The 19016-nt window shown below is 43.1% G+C and overlaps 1 protein-coding gene across 2 annotated transcripts in view; it reads right to left on the reverse strand.

Annotated features, from left to right (window-relative positions):
* Positions 1–761: 761 nt before the first annotated feature.
* The window catches only part of SLC66A2 (solute carrier family 66 member 2), a 100397-nt gene continuing 82142 nt past the window's right edge, over positions 762–19016 (reverse strand). For both annotated transcript variants that reach the window (XM_074944746.1, XM_074944745.1), the window contains one exon: positions 762–4334. In XM_074944746.1, the coding sequence (XP_074800847.1) occupies positions 4127–4334 (208 nt within the window). In that variant the 3' untranslated portion in view covers positions 762–4126. The remainder of the gene's footprint in view (positions 4335–19016) is intronic.

A 19016-nucleotide genomic window follows, 5' to 3' on the forward strand; every position in this document is an offset into this window, starting at 1 on the left:
TAATCTCTTTATACTAGTTTTGGTACATCTTTTTGCTACCTCGGAGGACATACTATACCTATATACATTTATTTAAGCAAATTATATAGCTTAATATTTTCAGATTCTTATTAACTGTACATTTTTAGTATGTTAGAAAATGGTGACTGATGGGTGGAGTCATGAAGATTCATAAGTTGATAACTGAGCCAGGCAAGTAGGGGGAAGCTATAAAACAGGAGTCTGGGACCAGGCAGGTGGGCTCAATGGATGATCCTGATGAGATACAGGATGGTGTCTCCTGGAGTCAGAGGCCAGGTCCCAAAGCCTGTGATGATCTTGCCAGTCTCTGGTACCCAGCAGCACACCCCCGAGGCCCCCACAATACAGTACATAGCCTATTGTTTATACCCATATTTATAAAGCTTGACTTCAACCATTAGATTTTTCCCCCCCTAATTCTTTCTTTATACAGTAAGGCAGCCTTTAATCCAAAATTGTTGACAGAAGCACATGGATTCAGCCTATTTATTTTTTATTTAAATGTTTTAAGAGATTACACAAGTTTAGGCCTTAACATATTTTGTATAAAATTCAGATTTCATTTTAAACAGGTTTATTTTTAAAAAGAAAAAAATCATTATAATTTAAACAAGTAAGAAAATTCAATTTAAATTTAAAAAAATCTGATATTTTATTCCCCCCCTCCCCCCCCACACACAAAACCATCATTGATTTTTATCCACCCCCTAGAACCCTATAACGTGAATCCTAGTCCTAGGCTTTAATCTTAGGACATTGCATACTTCATGATTACTTATATAGCAACCAAAGCCTGCTTGTCCTTTCTAGGGACAAATACGAGGACAAGGTCCCAGACCAGATGAGCAATACAAAATCTTTAAATAATAAGATTTCTTTCTTACATTTGAAGAAAACAAAGCAACACGGAATCTATGTATAATTGGTTGATTTATTTAATTGTTTTTAAAATCACTGCAATTGACAGAGAATGTGAGCTCCATGAAATGTACCATACATTCAACAAAGATGTATTTAAAGTCACTGATTTCTTAATTCTCTGAGGTGATCACTGCTACAGATAATTCCTTATATATAAAAAGTTCTATAACTTTGCTTTTAAAGCATCTTTCAAAGATGACGTTCAAGAGAGTTCCTAGCCAAGTATCCCAGCTTTTCAAATGCTCTAAATGGAAAATGACTTTAGACACTAGTCCACTGGCTTCTCTTCCAGCATTTGCAGCTCTGGTATGAAAGAAACATGTTCACAGAGCATACTGGTTTTGGTAGTGACAGCAGACTGTTAAGAATCTGCAGACCAAAGAGTCCCAAAAGAAGAAAGGAAAAACCATGTTCATTTTATTTTCAGTAATACCTGTTACACAAAGCCAAGAGACCTTAGCAGCCATTTAGCTATTACACCCCTGTTCCAAACAACAATAGAAAAAAAGACCATCAGGTACAAAAATCTTAGTACTACAAGTTATTAAAAAACCAAACCATTAAAACATGTGAGAAAGTGTTTGCATACAAGTAGAAATACAATCCTCATTGAAGCAGCATACACCAGAGAGGACACTCGTTAAGTTTTTAATTAAAAAGAGAAAAGCCCAGATGTTCTTTTAACACAACCAGAACATTTGGGAAAGGGAGAGGAATAAAACATTCATAGTCTGCCATCCCACAAACATTGTCTTTGTAAGGTCACTTCAGGCATAAAAGAGCATGGTGTCAAACAAAAAGCATGGAGTCAGAGTTTGACCATAGCACTCTATGCCAGGCCCTCAGATTGAACGACTTTCCTGAGTTTTGGTTTATTTGTGTAGATTTGCCAGTGGCCCAGGTAGTCCCCCTGCAGGCACCACAGACCAGGGCACGTCCTACCTGTTACTCTGGGATGTACCAATCTCCTCTGCATCCAGCTGCCATGGCAGCGCTCGCCACCCAGCCATCCCAAAGGAGGAACATGATCAGCTCAGAAGCTGCTCCATAAAAAACAGAGGCTTAGGGTGCACAAATGCAATACTGTGCTTGGATCATGCCACACCCATACAGCCAAATCCTGACCCCACTGAAGAGCATGAGAATTTTGCCAATGGGGCAGGATTTGGCTCATAGAAGCAGAGGACATCACCTCCAAGAAATGCATGGGGAGTGGGATCCCAAAGGTCAAGACAGCCAGGTTGGGATTTATTTTAGACTGAGAGATTAAGAATTCAGAAACAAGGAAAGCCAAAGCACAATAGCAAAGGACAACTTGGTGTCAATTATCCGAAAATAAACATTCCTGATAGACTTTACTGCATTGTGACTATATGCTTTTGCTCTTCACAAGAATATGGTCACCCCCCATTAAAGATGGTCCATACCTAAAAGCATGGTAGAGCCAAATATAGCAGGTTAGTGAGAATACCTGATTGAAACTGAAGATGTAATATCCCAGACTTGTTGCCTTATTTAAGATAGTGTATCTTTTTGGAATGTTCTCAGAAAACAAAATGTCTCACTGGAAATCTAGCACTGCCTTAAACACCAGTATCTGCAGTAAGGCAGCATTTATCTGACAGGAAAGACTGAGTCTCAAAGAAGAAGACAACACAGATAACTGTTTCTGGGACTCAGTAATCTCTCTCTATTCATCTCCTACAGGTCAAGCTAGGCTCATTATGGCAACTGGCTGAAGCCAAAGGGCTTGATAACTGAACATTAAAACTGTATCCACTTAGCATTTCCAGAGAAGTGCAAATTCTCAGAAAGGGCACAATGACTGATGTTGGCAAACATACAATTATATACGACTTAGATTATATAGAACATTATATGCCCCTCAGGCCTTCTCACTTTCCCTTCCAGCTACTATCTAGCTTTCTAAAAGAAAACAGCCTGGAAGAGCTTGAATAGCATAAAAACCATTATACTTCTCTTCACACCTATTCCTTTGTAACCTTTTTTGCATGATTGGCTAACACAAGAAATACCCCAGAACACAAACTGGTCTCACTTGGCAGTCAATAATACTAATGAGAATCTCAGTATTTAACTAACCACATTATTAGAAAGCAGACCCTGCTCTCTAGATTACCGATTTACTTCTCCCACTCCAAACCTTAGTAACCCATTTTCATTGACACATCTTTATTCCTGCTTTTCCCAGTTTCTCAACCAGTGCCTAGAAATTTTTCACTAGCACTCCTGGCAACGCCCGCCTACTGGCCCCATTCAGCACAGCTGTAGGCATCCCAACAACCCACCCAGAGTCTTTGTCACACACCATCAATGACCCAGTTGTGCACCCCTAATCAGACAGGGCCCCATTCTCTTCCTGAAAGCAGCTGCTTCGAAGCAAGACTACTTAGTTACGTTAGACTCCCTCTCTCCCTCCCCTTAATTCTCCCTTCATCCCACCTGGTAACTAGCTATGTCTCGTTTAGATTTGGCCATAGCATCATCCACACCATAACCTCCCTGAAACTATCCCTTACCTTGATCTATTCACTGCCACACTGATCCAGCAGTGTGAGTGTGCGCGCAAACAGTACATTTACATTTTATACTGGCTATTATTGGTTTACTTTCGATTGTTCACCACCCCTTCTCAGTCCCTTCCCCCCGCCCACCTTCCTGATCCACTGCACCCATCCTTTTTGAAACTTTGTCAGTGTCTTCATACATCACTGAAATATTTAACTCTGATATTCCAAGCTTACTTCAAATGTACACACTTTATATAAATAGGTAAAAGCTTCAGACAAAATATTCAATCATCTCTGTGGTTTATCATTTCTTTAAATAGCATTAAAAACACAAACATCCAGCCCTTGCAATTATGCGCACACACACACACACACACACACACACACACACGAATTTATAAGGCTCATAGGTATGTATGCAAAAAATAAACAGACTGTCCACCCCCGACCCCACCCCCAGAAAAACAAATTCTATACAATGAATCTGAAACCAAACAGAAGCAAACCATTAAAAATACCAAACTTTTTATGTTTTCGAGCATTCTTCTCTCTTCTGTTTTCAACTCATCAAAATAGTATTTACAAGTGGAAGGAAAAGCTGCAGAGGCAGACTTCACAACACCATTGACCTGTAGCCATCTCCACCACGTGCTTCAGAGTGCCTTTGTACTGGCTGGGTGTGCAGTGTGCGATGCCGGCTTCTGAGGGTAGTAGCTGTAGAAGTAAACCTGTAGCAGGATGGCCATGTCCACAAAGACCTGGAGCAGGCCACAAATTGAGAACTGGAAAGGAGCCTGGTTCAGGATAAAGTAAACAGTCTTGAAGGTATCACCACTGGTCCACATCAGCACCATCTTGACACTACAAAAAGGGACAAAACAAAGAGAAGAATTAAAGAGGGTATGACTTAGGAACCTCTTGGGGCTAACTGGCAGAGGGCACCGGGGATGTATAGTTTTCCGGGGACCCCCTGGGCCAGATGTATGCATATTAAGCTGACCAAAAGGCGGCATGTGAATTCTCTACCAAGAGCCCCCTGTTCATCTTAATCATTGCAAAATGTATATAGGATCATTTGTTTAAGAAATTATGTATCTGTACTGAAAATTATGTTCTAAAGGTACATGAGTTAAGGCAGGTCACCAGGAGGTGATAAACATGCTCCTGTCAAGTAGGAGGGAAGAGCCGCTTAGCTCTCTCCGCCTGGTCACCTGTGTACTGTCCGTTTCACAATGGATGCTTTTTATTTTTTTTTTTAAACTCCTGAGGGAATTCTGCGCCAAAATTAAAAATTCTGGGCACAATATTCCAAAATATGCAAAATTCCAAAATATGCAAAATTCCACAAGTTTTATTTATCAATAAATAAATACAGAGGCTCCAGCATAGCAGTGGGAGCACAGGCCACTGGCTTGCTGAAGGTGGGAGATCACCCTGCAGCCATCCACCCCACACTCCCCAGACACGAACTCAGCAATGAGGATGCATCCAACCCTGACACAGCACAAGGCCCGGGCACCCTGGGGCCCTGCCCTTCTGCCCCAGGCGCACCAGGGGTGGGGCAGACTCAATCAGGCAGGATCCAAGTGTGGAGGAATCCAGGTGTGGGGTGAAAGGATTCTGTGTGGGGCAATCTGGGTGCAGGCAGCTCAGTGGGGGGGTCTAGGTGTGGGGGGATCTGGATGCACAGAGGCTCGTTGGGGGTGATTCCAGGTGCAGGGGCAAGGGGACTCTCCAGGGACTTCCAGGAGATTGGGGCTCAGCAGCGGGGTCTGAGTGTGCAGGATCTCAGCACGGGATGTCTGGGTGTGAGGAAGTGGTGCTTGGTGGGGTGGGAGTATCGGTGCAGCTAGTTGGGGGTCAGTGGTATGGGGCTCAGGGTGGTGCAGGGGGTGGAGCATCAGGGTCAAGGTTTGAGTGCAGGGAACTCATTGGGGGGTGGTCTGGGTGCAGGGGTGGGGATCTGGAGGCAGGGGGTCAGTGCAGGGGGGGCTCCAGATTCAGGGGTTCAGGTCTGGAGGGCTAGGGGGGTTCTGGATGTACCTGGTGAGGCTTGGCAAGGGTGTCTGGGTATGAGAGGTCTGGATGCATGGGGGTTGGGTGGATGGGGGAGCAGCTCCCCGTACAGTGACCCCTCCCACCACAATTGAGGCGCAATGGAGGCAGGAAGCAAGGGAGGATGCTGAGCTTCCTGCAGCTGGGGGAAGTTTCTGGGGTGGGTCTGACACAGCCGCAGACACCTCTTGCAAGGGAAGAGGAAGTCCTGTCCTCTCCTGCCTCCAGCCCAGCCAGGACTAGCAGCTGATCCTGGCTTAGGGTAGGAGCCACTGGCTGGGGTGTCCCCAGCCCCGTGGTGATTTACCTGTCCGTTGGCTGCTCCATGTGCTTGATGTACCTACTCCACTAGGGAGTGGTGCATGACTACTCCTGCAGCTTCCCTTTGCTTCCCTGTCAGAAAGTCATTTTTCTGCAGGAAAGCAAAGAAATCTGCCAGGGACATGAATTTTGCGCATGTGCAGTGGCACTGAATTCCCCCAGGTGTACTTTTTGCATTACTGAGCCTGATGCTAAATCAGGAGCTTGTGAATTCAACAAGAGGAAAGATGTAGGAAAAAGCAAAAACAGCAAGGAAGTTTACAAGCAAAAACAATGGATTTGGGAGATATAACTGGGAGTACTGAGTACACCTAGATCCTTCACCTAGAAGACAAAGTGTTAGCATGTTCTGTTTTTATGAATGGAGGGTCACAGCCAGGCTGGCTGGCAAATGCTGCAAAGACTTGGGGTGAGCTAAACTTCATTAGACAGGAACATATCTTGTTAGTTAAGTCTAGGCTCTAGAGTGCATGTTACGATTTTATTTTACATGTAACCATTTGTTTCCAATAGTTTTACTTGCTATTTCTCAAATTTCTATTCTTTGTTAAATACATTCATACTTGTTTTCACTATAAACACATCTATGTGCTGCATCTTAAGTGGAGCTGTGATCTAAGGTGTAACTGGTAAGGGAGACTCTCGGGATGATGTGTAGGTTGTAGCAATAGCCATGCTCAACTGCAGAGGGACAGCAGAGCCTCTGTAGGCTAAGAGGGGAGAGCTTGTGTTCCCCATGACAGGTGGAGTCAGGGAGCTGACATCCGGCAGGCACAGGCAAGGCTTCCTCCTGCTAAAGGCAGGTGATATCAAGGGGCCTCACAACCCTGGGAAGTATTACAGGTGAAAAGACGTGAAACTTTTATATAGGTTTAGCTTTACCAGACCATGACAGCATTGATCTACCTACATGAACAGTGTCAGTACCTGATGCTGCAGAGAAAGGCTACTACCAAGTCCACACAACACACTTAATCCAATCACACAGTGCTCTAGTTAGGGGTGGATAATTGCTTTCTGACCCCCTAATGCCTATAGTTTTGTTATCTTAGTACCTACAGACATGAATGCCAGTGGCCAAGAAGTTATCGAAATCCTTTTAAAAATCACGCTGTGATATTTGACTTGATGACATCCTATGAAAATAAATTACATAATTTTATGTGCAGCATAATCAGTGTAAGTAATATGGTGAACATCAAACAGACTTCAAATACCTTTTCACTGCAACACTTACGGCCTCCCGTGAGTGGCTCACACACACACCCTCTAGTCACTCTAAATAAACACTTAATGCGAAGAACTGATTTCTTGTACATCATACCATGCGATGTGTGCTCCAGAGTCAAAAATAGGTAGCCCAACAGTACGCACAAAGAAAACAATGAATATATCTGCAGCTGTTTATAGCAAGGTTAAAAGGCCATCAAGAGGATTTGCTCCCATGGTTTATACCTGTGCCAATGTCCAAACTTTAATACCCATCATTCCTCCCTTTTCTACTTTGATTTTGCTGCATCTTTGGCCTTTCCCTGCTTTCCCCTCACCTCCAGTGCATTTCTGGTCCTCCCATTCAAGCTTAAGGAGAAAGTATGGGGAACAGAAATAGATTTTAAAAAGTAAAATACGTAAGGTTTTTCTTGTCGTGCCCTCAACATTGACAGTCAAGGATGTGAACAGTCAGTTTCTGAAAGCTGGTTATAGGCTTGATATAATTATAACTGGAGAGCTTTTTAAAGGGGCAGATAAGCAATACTAAATAAAAGCTTTGCAGTTCACAGTTACATTATCATAAATATTATGCAGCCCATAGATGAAATGTTAGAATTATGACTGAGTTTTGCCAGACTTGATTGTAATTCATCAAATGTAATGGTGCACACACTGTAGAAAAGGAATAGGGCCCAATGTTCATTTCCTAAACATTCAAAGGGGAGGAGGGGAAATCAAGATAGGTCAATTTGTATTTTGGATACAAATTTATCACCCTAATATGGGCTAAATCCAGTATTCCATACTCTAATCCTTACTGTAACAGGGGCCAAGGGAGTAAGAAGATACTGACCCATCACGTAACAGGAGCATAAGCCTTTTGCAACATTTATACCCCATGTTAGGTGACGGGGATCATAAAACAAAGATGAGTAACAATCTACATATTATGACGCGACCAAGGGATTTCATGTGTGAAGCTGCAAGCTGGACATATGATTCAATAAATAATAATATATGATGAGTTCAATCTCAAATTGTATACAAACAAGAAGAAGAAAAAGATAAGGTAAGCCTAGTTCAGTCCTTCTCGTTCAGTGAAGGAAAGCACAGCCCTTCTGTGTAACAAACGCCACCAGCAGATTTTTTAAGAACAGAAACAAACCTGAACAGCTTGAATAAGTGAGACGGGAGTGCAATAAATTAGGGTACTTCATTTGCAGACAGCTGAAATGACTCCTCATGGTACTAAGCAGATGGATGTTTGCCGTGCAGCTGATCATGGACACATGATTTAACGGTGAATCTGTCGTTTTACAATTTTGTTTGTCTGTTCAATAAAAGCATCCCATGCTAAACAAGTGTGTGCCTGGCCTGCCGTGTCTGGCAAAATGATATGTTAATTGTTTGGATAAATCCAGTTAAAAGATGCCCCAGAGATTTTAAGTAGGAGTCAAACATCCAAAGGACAAAACCTGGGATCTCTTTCTTTGCCAGATATTCAGCAAGAAAAAACAAAGTCAAACTCACTTCAGAAAAGGGGGCTATTTAAAAATATCCCAGTCTGTTGCTACCCCAGAGTGTTTTCAGGGGAAATGTATCTCATCAGCAGTCTATAAACCATGAGGGAGTTTGATCTCCTGGTGAGAGAACTATAGCCAAAGGCAAAAAGCTTTTGGATAAATCCAACGTAGCGCTTTCTGGGCAAAGCACATGCTGCAATGGCAATGCAGATCTAACAGTCACATGAGCCATGATGTCCAGACAAACCGGACTGTGAACTTTCATTAGGAAATATTTTATGATCTTGTTGTTTGCAATGCTGGTTAACAAATTTGGTGAGTGATCCTGCATGCCTTGCACATTTAAGAGACCCAGTGACTTTCAATGGGAATTTCAGATGCTCAAGGAAAGTAGGATTGTGCCCGTGATGTTTGCCAGGACACACTCCAACACTCGGTGTTCAGAAGAACACCAAGTTATTCAGTTGCATATATACAATCAGATTGACATGGAATGAATATAGCTTAAAAGTCAACAATGTCAGACATCAGAAAATGTACATTAGTTGGGGCATAACACCAGGAGAAAATCTGCAAATTAATGCTGGGTTTCTGATTTTAAAAAATTGCTATGAAAAAAATTATAGATATATAAAAAAGCAAGCAAATAATTGCGACAAACCTAATTTCACAAATAAATCTAGGCCAGAGGGCCCAGGAAATAACCAGGCCACCCTGCACATATTAGTGACCACACAAGTTCTCCCTACTCACACACCCTTATATTTACAATGTTACAGACACGCTGATAGCACAACTTATTGGTAAGGTTGCCTAATACTTTCCACTTTAGCACCACCCCTGTTCTCAGTAGACTGTGACTTTACCAAACTGTAACCATCTGGGGTGCAATTTTCCATGCTGGGAGTCTGCCTCAGGCTGAATGTTTTTTGGAAAATTTCAGCTACAATAGTTTAGCCATTTCTGAGAACAAGGTTAGATGCAAATACATTGTTTTGCCCAATTGGCTGGGTACGTGGGAGGAAGACCTAGGTCATATGAGGAACTGGGGGCAGGCGAAGGGACACTGGAACTAGCTGGCAAGGAGACTGAGAGTAGGAATCATTGTGGGGGGAGATGGAAGGAACAGGAGGAGGAAATAAAATCTGACAAGGAGCTGAGGTGTGGCTGGGCAGAGAGACTGGGACAAGGGACCAGGGAGGGGAAGACTGAGATTTGATGAGGAGTTTGAGGAGGGAGACTAGAACTGGGAGCCAGTGAGAAGTGGGGAGAGAACAGAGATCAGATGAGGAGCCAGAGGGGACTAGGAGTTGGGAGGGGAGTGTCTGGGAGTAGGGGGGAAGGAGGAGATTGGGACTCAGTACGTCCAGAGGGAGAGATTAAGACTAGCTGGGCAAGGAAATGGGGACTGGAATGAGAAGCCTAAGGAGTGGAGACCGAGACCATGGGACTGGATAGGCAAGGAGCCAGGATGAGAAAGAGGGAGGACGAGGATAGGGACAGGTTGGAGGGGATGGGGAAGAAGGAATCATATTTGGAGGGAATGGGCAGAAGAGTGACTGCTAGAGCACACTCTGGAAAGGAACCCAAGATCCCAGAGTGTCTCACTTACCCTGATGTCAGCAAATATCTGTGAAAAAAGCGTCTCTCTCATCCCCCTTTAGTACTGGTCCACATGGAGGACAACAACCTACTGCTGCTATCAGTTACGCTGTTAGCTCAAGTGGAAGAGATCCGTGCAATGGATCGAAGGGTTCCAACCATGCCGATGACCATGTGGGCATCAATGTGATGCCACTTGAGAGTTTCTGTTTTTTCCTGTGGAAAACAGTATGTGATCACGCAAGTCAAGACTGTATCATAATGCACAGGCACAAGGGGGCCGAATTAAGGTTGCACAGTTAAAAGTCAGGAAAGGCCAAAATTCAAGTTGAGTGCTTGACTTTGAAACCTCAATAATGTTCTTTTAACACAGCTGTGTCAGGGTAATTATTCTACGTGCTGCACAGAGTGCTTCCATTCAGAGTAATGGGAGTTTCTGCGTGCATCGAGAGGAATCAAAACTTGGCATCCTCCTGTACTTTAGCATATTAAGTCATCTCAGGATTTCACCTGGGATCAGAAAAGGAAGCTTCAGTATGTACATTCTGAACTCTGCTCACTAGCCTTCTGAAGCGGAGGAGAATGCTAATGGCTGCCCCGCTATTTTTTACATTTATTCTTATTGCTGAAAAGGAGAAATCCTGGATAGATTGCTTCTTGTCTGCCTGGAGGGAAGAAAGGAGCAGAGTGTCTTGTCAGATAGGGAGGCTTTCACTGAACAATTTTATTTATTTAAATGTATTTATTTTTGGGTGCTTGTCTGAATGGTTATTCTACAGACCTTTTCCATTCAGGGAAGGAGAAGATGCTAAGTGCCACAAACCAGTCCAAGCATACCTTGGGCATATACAGAAAAGCTAGAAGAACGCCAAGGAGACCACCTGCAAGAACCAAGTAGGTTTACACACAAGCTGCAAAAGCTCACTACCAACATTCACAGAAGCCGTATTTCAAACTTCTAGTTCTGATGCTTGAGTTTTTCCCCAACTAAGCACCCCAACCATTAACAAAGCTGCACTCTGTGGCATTCACAATAAAATAATATTCAGCTTTAAATCTTCTCCTATCCTTACTATAACGTTTGAAAGCTGGACTGGAGAAGCTTAAACTGCAGGGCAGGCCCTGATCTGCACAACCAACAGAGAGACAGTCAATTAGAAAAGCGTTATGACCATACTGCTCCAAGACAAAGAAAACTGTCATGTTAGTTAGGGGTGGCAGGGAGAAAGAGACAGGAAAAGAGGAGTGAGCCATGCCACAGCATGATTGGTTAGCTAGAAAGAGATAAATGGCAACATACCTTTCTGGAACAAATAGATATGCCCAGTGAAGAGAAGGAGGCAAGAGTTGCTCTGAAATAGATGGTGTCGCCAGATGCTGAAGCCGACTTGCAACAAAAATAGCACTTCCCACCAATGTAAATCACTGCTACGGTATCCAGTGACAACAAACCTCCTAAAACAAGTGGCTTTCTTTCAAGTGACCTTGTTACAGGAAATTGCTAAGTTAATAACAGTCAGTTAATGTAAAGTCACCATAAAATTTGAACTGACCATAAATGAGGGAATCTGTTGGGAATTTTTCTATTGTGATTTACTCTTAAAAACATGAAAGGATAACTACTTAGTATGCTACTGAAATAATTCCCAGAAGAACATCATATGCTTTTTAATCACTCGGTAGACATTAGACCAGAGGTGGGCAGACTACGGCCCGCGGGCTGGATCCAGCCCCTCAGGGCTTTGGATCCAGCCCATGGGACTGCCACCCCCGTGGCGCCGCAGGCTCAGCCCGCTGCCCTTGCCTGTGGGTACCTCCCCCACAGCTCCCATTGGCTGGGAACGGGGAACCGCCACCAATGGGAGCTTCAGGGAAGATACCCACAGGCAAGGGCAGCGCGCAGAGCCCTCTGCCCCTGCCAGGGGCCACAGGGACATGGTGCCGGCCACTTCCCGGGGCGGGGCCAGGAGCCTGCCCTGGCCCCGGGGCAGGCCGCTGCCACCCCAGAGCCGCTCCAGGTAAATGACACCAAGCCAGAGCCTGAACCCCTCCTGCACCCGACCCCCCAACTCCCTGCCCTGAGCTCCCTGCCTGTACCCCAACCCCCTGCCACACCCTGCACCCCCCTACACCCCAACCCCCTGCCCTGAGCCCCCTGCTACAGCCCTCCTGCACCCCAACCCCTCCCTGCACCTCCTGCATTCCACACCCCTCCCTGCACCACTGCTCTAAGCCCCCTCCCGCACTGTGCGCCCCCTCCTGCACCCCAACCCCCTTCCCTGATCCCTCTCGTACATGCTGCACCCCTCCTCTGCCCCAACTCCTTGACCTGAGCCCCTTTCTGCACACCTCACCCCCTCCCAACACCCCGCACTCCCTCCCACACCCCAACCCCCTGCCCCAGCCCTACATTCATGGCCCAGCATGCAATTTCCCCACCCAAAAAGTTTGCCCACCCCTGCATTAGACAATATCTCTTTCCACAGGCACTGCCAAATACTAATTTTTAATATGCTAACATAAAATAAATCCCTGAAACACTGCAGTTCTGCTGTTCAGTGACAGCACATTTCATATAGATTGTTGTACAACTTACTTTGCGAAAAAAATTGTATGCTTGGCGCATTTTCCCAAGGAAATAGCTTTGATTTTTAGTTCGTTGTAGTATTGTGTGCGCTAATACTGCAATTTGAAGTCATATGAATTACAGAAACTAGAGTTGGAAAATATTTATTGGCTCACCTTGTCTATACCCAGCCAATAAAGAACTGTTCTGTAGAAAGCTTTTCTCCTCCCGAATAGTTTTAAGTGTCCTAAAGGGAAACCTTTCCACTGCTTCACTTGGGAGGCTATTCCACAGTCTCACCCAGTGGTTCTCAACTATTTACCCTTCTGGGCTGCATATGCAGCTCTCTCTGTGTTATGTGGGCCACATCCACACAATATATATATATATATACACACACACTACCTGTATGGCCGTAAGGATGTCACATGGGCCTCAGCTGTGTGCTGATTGGGCCGCAAGCAGCCCACGGGTTGAGAACCACTCACTGTTTGGAAATTTTCTCTAATACTTGGGCTCAGCACTCCTTATTCAGGCATCACTCCCACAGAACTTAACCTTCGCCCTTTCTTCACTCCATCTATCCATAGCCTGACCGTACGTTCTTGCATGATTCTCCCTTTCTAGTACACCGTTCTGCTTTTACCCTCAATTCTTTGAGCATTCTCTTCTTCGTTACACCTTTCTTCCTCTGCCTACCAAAAGAAACAAGAACTTCTAAAAAAAGTTAAGGCACAAAACCCCGTTCCCTCTCTCTGCCCCCAAATCATTATTAGCCTCAAAATTTGATGCAACACCACATCAAACTAGCTGTCACTTGCAAAGCAGCACATAGGCAGAACCACAGTCTGCAGAACTTTGGCTGGTACTTGGCACAAACCTACACAAAAGGAAAGATGTAACAGTCCTTGTTTTTATTTGTTCCATGGATTTTCTCATAACAGTGTCAAATTACCTACCTATACAGAGTATTAACACACAAAACCAAAAATATCCTACAGCTGGAGGATGTGAAGAGATCAGACATTAGACAATGACTTCCGTTGTGAAATTCCACAGTGATTTGACCACACATGCCAGCACACTTCAATAAAAATAGCAGCTACGTCTTGCCGGACTGTAATTACACCCGTGGTATAGCTATGAGCATAGTGCTAATTTTATTCAGTGGCCAGCCAAGGGACCCAGAGTCCTAAAGTTCATTGCCAATAACTGGAAGATGGATATAATTTATCAAACTTTAGCCACTTAAAATGTTATTCGCTGCCCTCTCAAAACAGTGGAAACTATGTAAATCAACATTTCTGTGACTTTCAACTTTCTCATCAATTTTTGTGAGAGTCAGGCTATGTCTACACTAGCACTTTTGTCGGTCAGAGGTGTGACTGACATAAGTTTCACCAACAAAAGCGCCGGTATGGACAGCACAATGTCGGCAGGAGAGCGTCTCCCGCCGACCTAGCTACCGCCGCTCGCTGAGGGTGGTTTAATTATCTCCCGTCTGCATAGAGCAGCTACCCAGGAGACCTTACAGCAGCACAGCTGCAGTGGTACAGCTGTGCCACGATAAGGTCTGCAGTGTAGACATCGCCTTAGACTAGTGCCTTCCCCCTGACGGTCTCAAAGTGCTTTACAACTGTTAACCAAAACCCCTTTGAAGTACGCAAGTAGTAGGTCAGGTGAACACTGGAAAACCTTTGATTGTCGGCTAAACTCATACCAACAGAGAAAAAAGCAATATTGTCCATTTAGCTTATACCAGTTCAGCAAGCAAAATAAGTTATACTGGCAAAAACACACTGAGGTTGGTATAACCATGTCTACACTAGGACTTTGTAGGTACAGAAATATCAGGCCTGGTGTACCCTACAAAGTTTTGTTGGCAAAATTTGCCTTTTGTTAACACAGCTTTGCATGTGTCCACAACCAAATCTAATTCTTGCCAGCAAAACCCAGACTTTCTGTTGCCAAAATAAAACCTCCCTGAACAACAGAAGTCCGCCGATGACATACTTCCGCTGGCAAAATGCCAGTGTGGACACTGCATTAGTCCCATCTTACATATATAGAAATTGAGGGTCTGGAAGTTTTAAGTGACTAGCCCAACATCATGCAGAAAGTCTGTGGTTAGGCACAAACTAAAATGCCAGATTTTCTGAATGAGTCCTGTACTGTGACCACAAGATCACCCTAGGATCAGCTACAGAACTAGTTTGCAAATCTTGAACAATTTGAGGAAACATTTTAAGATCAATAGTTAGCAAAAGTTGTGCTATATAATTAATAGCTTATATTTGCACATTTAAGGTGAAATTCTGACTCTGTTGGTGACACTGGCAGTTTTGCCATCAACTTTAATATGGCCAGGATTTCACTCTTAGGGAAGAAGAAAAAGGAGTACTTGTGGCACCTTAGAGACTAACAAATTTATTTGAGCATAAGCTTTCGTGAGCTACAGCTCACTTCACATCTCCAACGCATCATCAAGGATCTACAACCTATCCTGAAGGACGACCCATCACTCTCACAGATCTTGGGAGACAGGCCAGTCCTTGCTTACAGACAGTCCCCCAACCTGAAGCAAATACTCACCAGCAACCACACACCATACAACAGAACCACTAACCCAGGAACCTATCCTTGCAACAAAGCCCATTGCCAACTGTGTCCACATATCTATTCAGGGGACACCATCACAGGGCCTAATCACATCAGCCACACTATCAGAGGCTCGTTCACCTGCACATCTACCAATGTGATATATGCCATCATGTGCCAGCAATGCCCCTCTGCCATGTACATTGGTCAAACTGGACAGTCTCTACGTAAAAGAATATATGGACACAAATCAGACGTCAAGAATTATAACATTCAAAAACCAGTCAGAGAACACTTCAATCTCTTTGGTCACTCGATTACAGACCTAAAAGTGGCAATTCTTCAACAAAAGAACTTCAAAAACAGACTCCAACGAGAGACTGCTGAATTGGAATTAATTTGCAAACTGGATACAATTAACTTAGGCTTGAATAAAGACTGGGAGTGGATGGGTCATTACACAAAGTAAAACTATTTCCCCATGTTTATTCCCCACCCCCCACCCCACTGTTCCTCAGATGTTCTTGTCAACTGCTGGAAACGGCCCACCTTGATTATCACTACAAAAGGTTCCCCCCCCTCCACCCCCGCGCTGCTCTCCTGCTGGTAATAGCTCACCTTACCTGATCACTCTCGTTATAGTGTGTATGGCAACACCCATTGTTTCATGTTCTCTGTGTATATAAATCTCCCCACTGTATTTTCCACTGAATGCATCCGATGAAGTGAGCTGTAGTTCACGAAAGCTGATGCTCAAATAAATTTGTTAGTCTCTAAGATGCCACAAGTCCTCCTTTTCTTTTTGCGGATACAGACTAACATGTTCAGCTAATATTTTCAGGCTCTGCAAAGCAGCTCTTCTACATCAGGTCTCCTTACAGAAATGTCAAGTGTGCACACTACTGGCATTTCTGCCAGAGAGACTGACCTGACTTTAACATGGAAGCAAAGGCAGGAGACCATGAAATCTAAATGCTATGCTATTTTTAAAAGTGCAAGAAACAAAAAATATGTGAACAGAGCATTTATCCCCAACTGAAGATCACGCATTTTTAAAAAGGGTCAGTACTGATGCACCACCATCAAGAGCCACATTTCCAAAGGCCAGTGTCTAAATTTTGCCATCTGGAAGTCAAGTCTGCACACATCAACACAGGCTATTTGTGTGAGCAAATATCTAGAGCATTTTTGCAGGCCCAGCAGTGTATATAGTGCACAACCAGCTGAGAATCTAAGTTTGACACTCCATGCCTAGGTGCCAAGCCTCTAGAGTGCCTTATGTCATTTAGTAGCAATTTGTCTGACACTGGAGTGGCACAGACAATTTCCAGAGGGAGCCATATGTCCAGCCCTTGACAGAAGAACATTGAACAGGAACTTGAGGGAGGAGAAAGATCAAGAGCTTATTTTGGAACTTCAGCGTCAAGCCGAAACTAGATCAATGAGTAATGGATAGCATAGTGCGTGCGGTTTGGAAGATCCAGCTATTTGAAAACCCCAGCAACTTTCAGGAACAACAGGGTTTATTGAGAAAGATGCTCCAGAATGAATGCTGCATTCCACTTGTTCAGCAAAAAAATTCAGAGAGATGCACTCCAAGGTAGTTGTGTGAGGTGTTTATTTTATATTTCTTTTATGCAGCCACAAAACACAAACGAAAAAAAAAAAAAAGAAAATAATTATGAAAAAGGACTTAAGCCAGTAGATTACAGCTACTCAAATACACACACACTTTTCCATGATTTCCAAGTGAGTGTCTTTATTATTAATTATTATTACTATTACTACCGCCACCATCGGCAGTGGGCTGTTGCAAAGGGGTTCAGCACCATCCGATCATGTACTAATTCAGGGTAAAATTTCCCTCGGAAAAAACACAGATTCAGGTTTGCGAAGTCATGATAAATTTGCTGAATTGTTTTGGTCAAAAAAAACCTAAAAAAAAAAATCCTCCCTCCAAAGAAATCAAAATATTTTATTTCAACATTTACTTCAATTTTGTTGTTGTTTTTTAAATGAAAAAAATTAAAAGCTCAAAAACAAAATGCTTTGTTCCACCATAAATAAATAAATAAACCAACTAAAGACTTTTCAGTTCGCCAAAAGTTTTTCTTGATTTGTCAGTTCAGCCAGTAAACTGAAAAATCAATTATTCACACAGCTCTGTGGCGTACACATAAAAACACAGATTGGGTAACCATTCTACAGCGCACTGTTCATATAACAAAATGTCCCAGATTGAATTAGTTTTGCTCACACAGTATACAGAACAGTCCTACATAATATTAATTTTTAAATACAGGTATCTTATTTTTTTTTTTAAAAAAGGAGTACTTGTGGCACCTTAGAGACTAACCAATTTATTTGAGCATGAGCTTTTGTGAGCTACAGCTCACTTGAAGTGAAGCTGTAGCTCACGAAACCTTATGCTCAAATAAATTGGTTAGTCTCTAAGGTGCCACAAGTACTCCTTTTCTTTTTGCGAATACAGACTAACACGGCTGTTACTCTGAAACCTATTTTTTAAAACGTGCTCTTAAGTGATTGCCCCATTTTATAAAAGACAGGTATTGCAGCCTGTGAAGATGAAGGATCTTTGACACAGTATGCTGCAAAGGTTCCTTTAGAAGCTGTAATAATTAATAGATACTATTTTGTAGAGCAACTTGAAATCATTGATTGAAAGTTGCTGTATAACTGGAACCAGTGAGCCTCAACACCCCAGTGAAGTAGATCAACATTAAACCCATTTCACAAGTAGGTAAACTAAGGCACAGAGTGGCTATTTATCCAAAGGCCACACAGGGAGTCAATGACAGCTCCAGGAACAGAATTCTTTCTTGTAGTGATTAGAGCATAAATGGCTGTGACTTGTCCAGACAGCCTCCTGCACTCTACCCAGTGAAGTGCACTGCAGAGAGGTACATTTGCAACTATTAATAATTTGTCCACTTTTTATGGGGCTAAATAATGCAGAAGAAACAACCAAATCCAATAACATTCTAATTATTTGAGTCTGCAATCCTATCTAACTTGAAGCATAAGACACTTAAAGATTTTAATAAAAAAAGAAACCTGCTCTTGAGCCCAAGCTTTGTATCCCCAGGCTCAAACACATTATTACTTTTAATTTTAACAATTCCCCTTCCCCCCCTAAAAAAAAAAAATAGGGATTTATAGTAGGAAATTTTGTTAGGCCCATCAGCCAATTAAAGTGAGGTCATTTTAATACATGTGTGCCTTCATTTTACTATGATAACCCAATGAACAGTCTGCCCATGCTTTTAATATTGTAATGATTTAAAGCTGCAATTGCTGCGGAGGTCAATATATACAAAGTACAGCTTGATCGCCAGGTCTAGCTTTAATATTTCCTACGCTGTCTTGGACCAGTGATCTTAAGTAGCTCCATAAAAAAGCTGGTCTCTCATGGAGCAAAATCTAAGAATATTATTATAGTCATTTACTTTTCATGCATCAATCACATCCTTCAGCTAAATGTTTTTGCACATTTTAAGAAAACATTGGAGAAATACAATTCCCAAACACAACAGCGTGTAGAACAGGAGCGAACACACAGGGGCCAAGTTTAAGACTCCTTTCCCTTCCCCTAACAATCTGGAAATAAGATCAGATTTTTACCTGAAATGAGATTCACCTTCTTCT

The sequence above is a fragment of the Natator depressus genome, chromosome 2 (genome assembly GCF_965152275.1).
Source record: "Natator depressus isolate rNatDep1 chromosome 2, rNatDep2.hap1, whole genome shotgun sequence".
Taxonomy (NCBI): Eukaryota; Metazoa; Chordata; order Testudines; family Cheloniidae; genus Natator; species Natator depressus.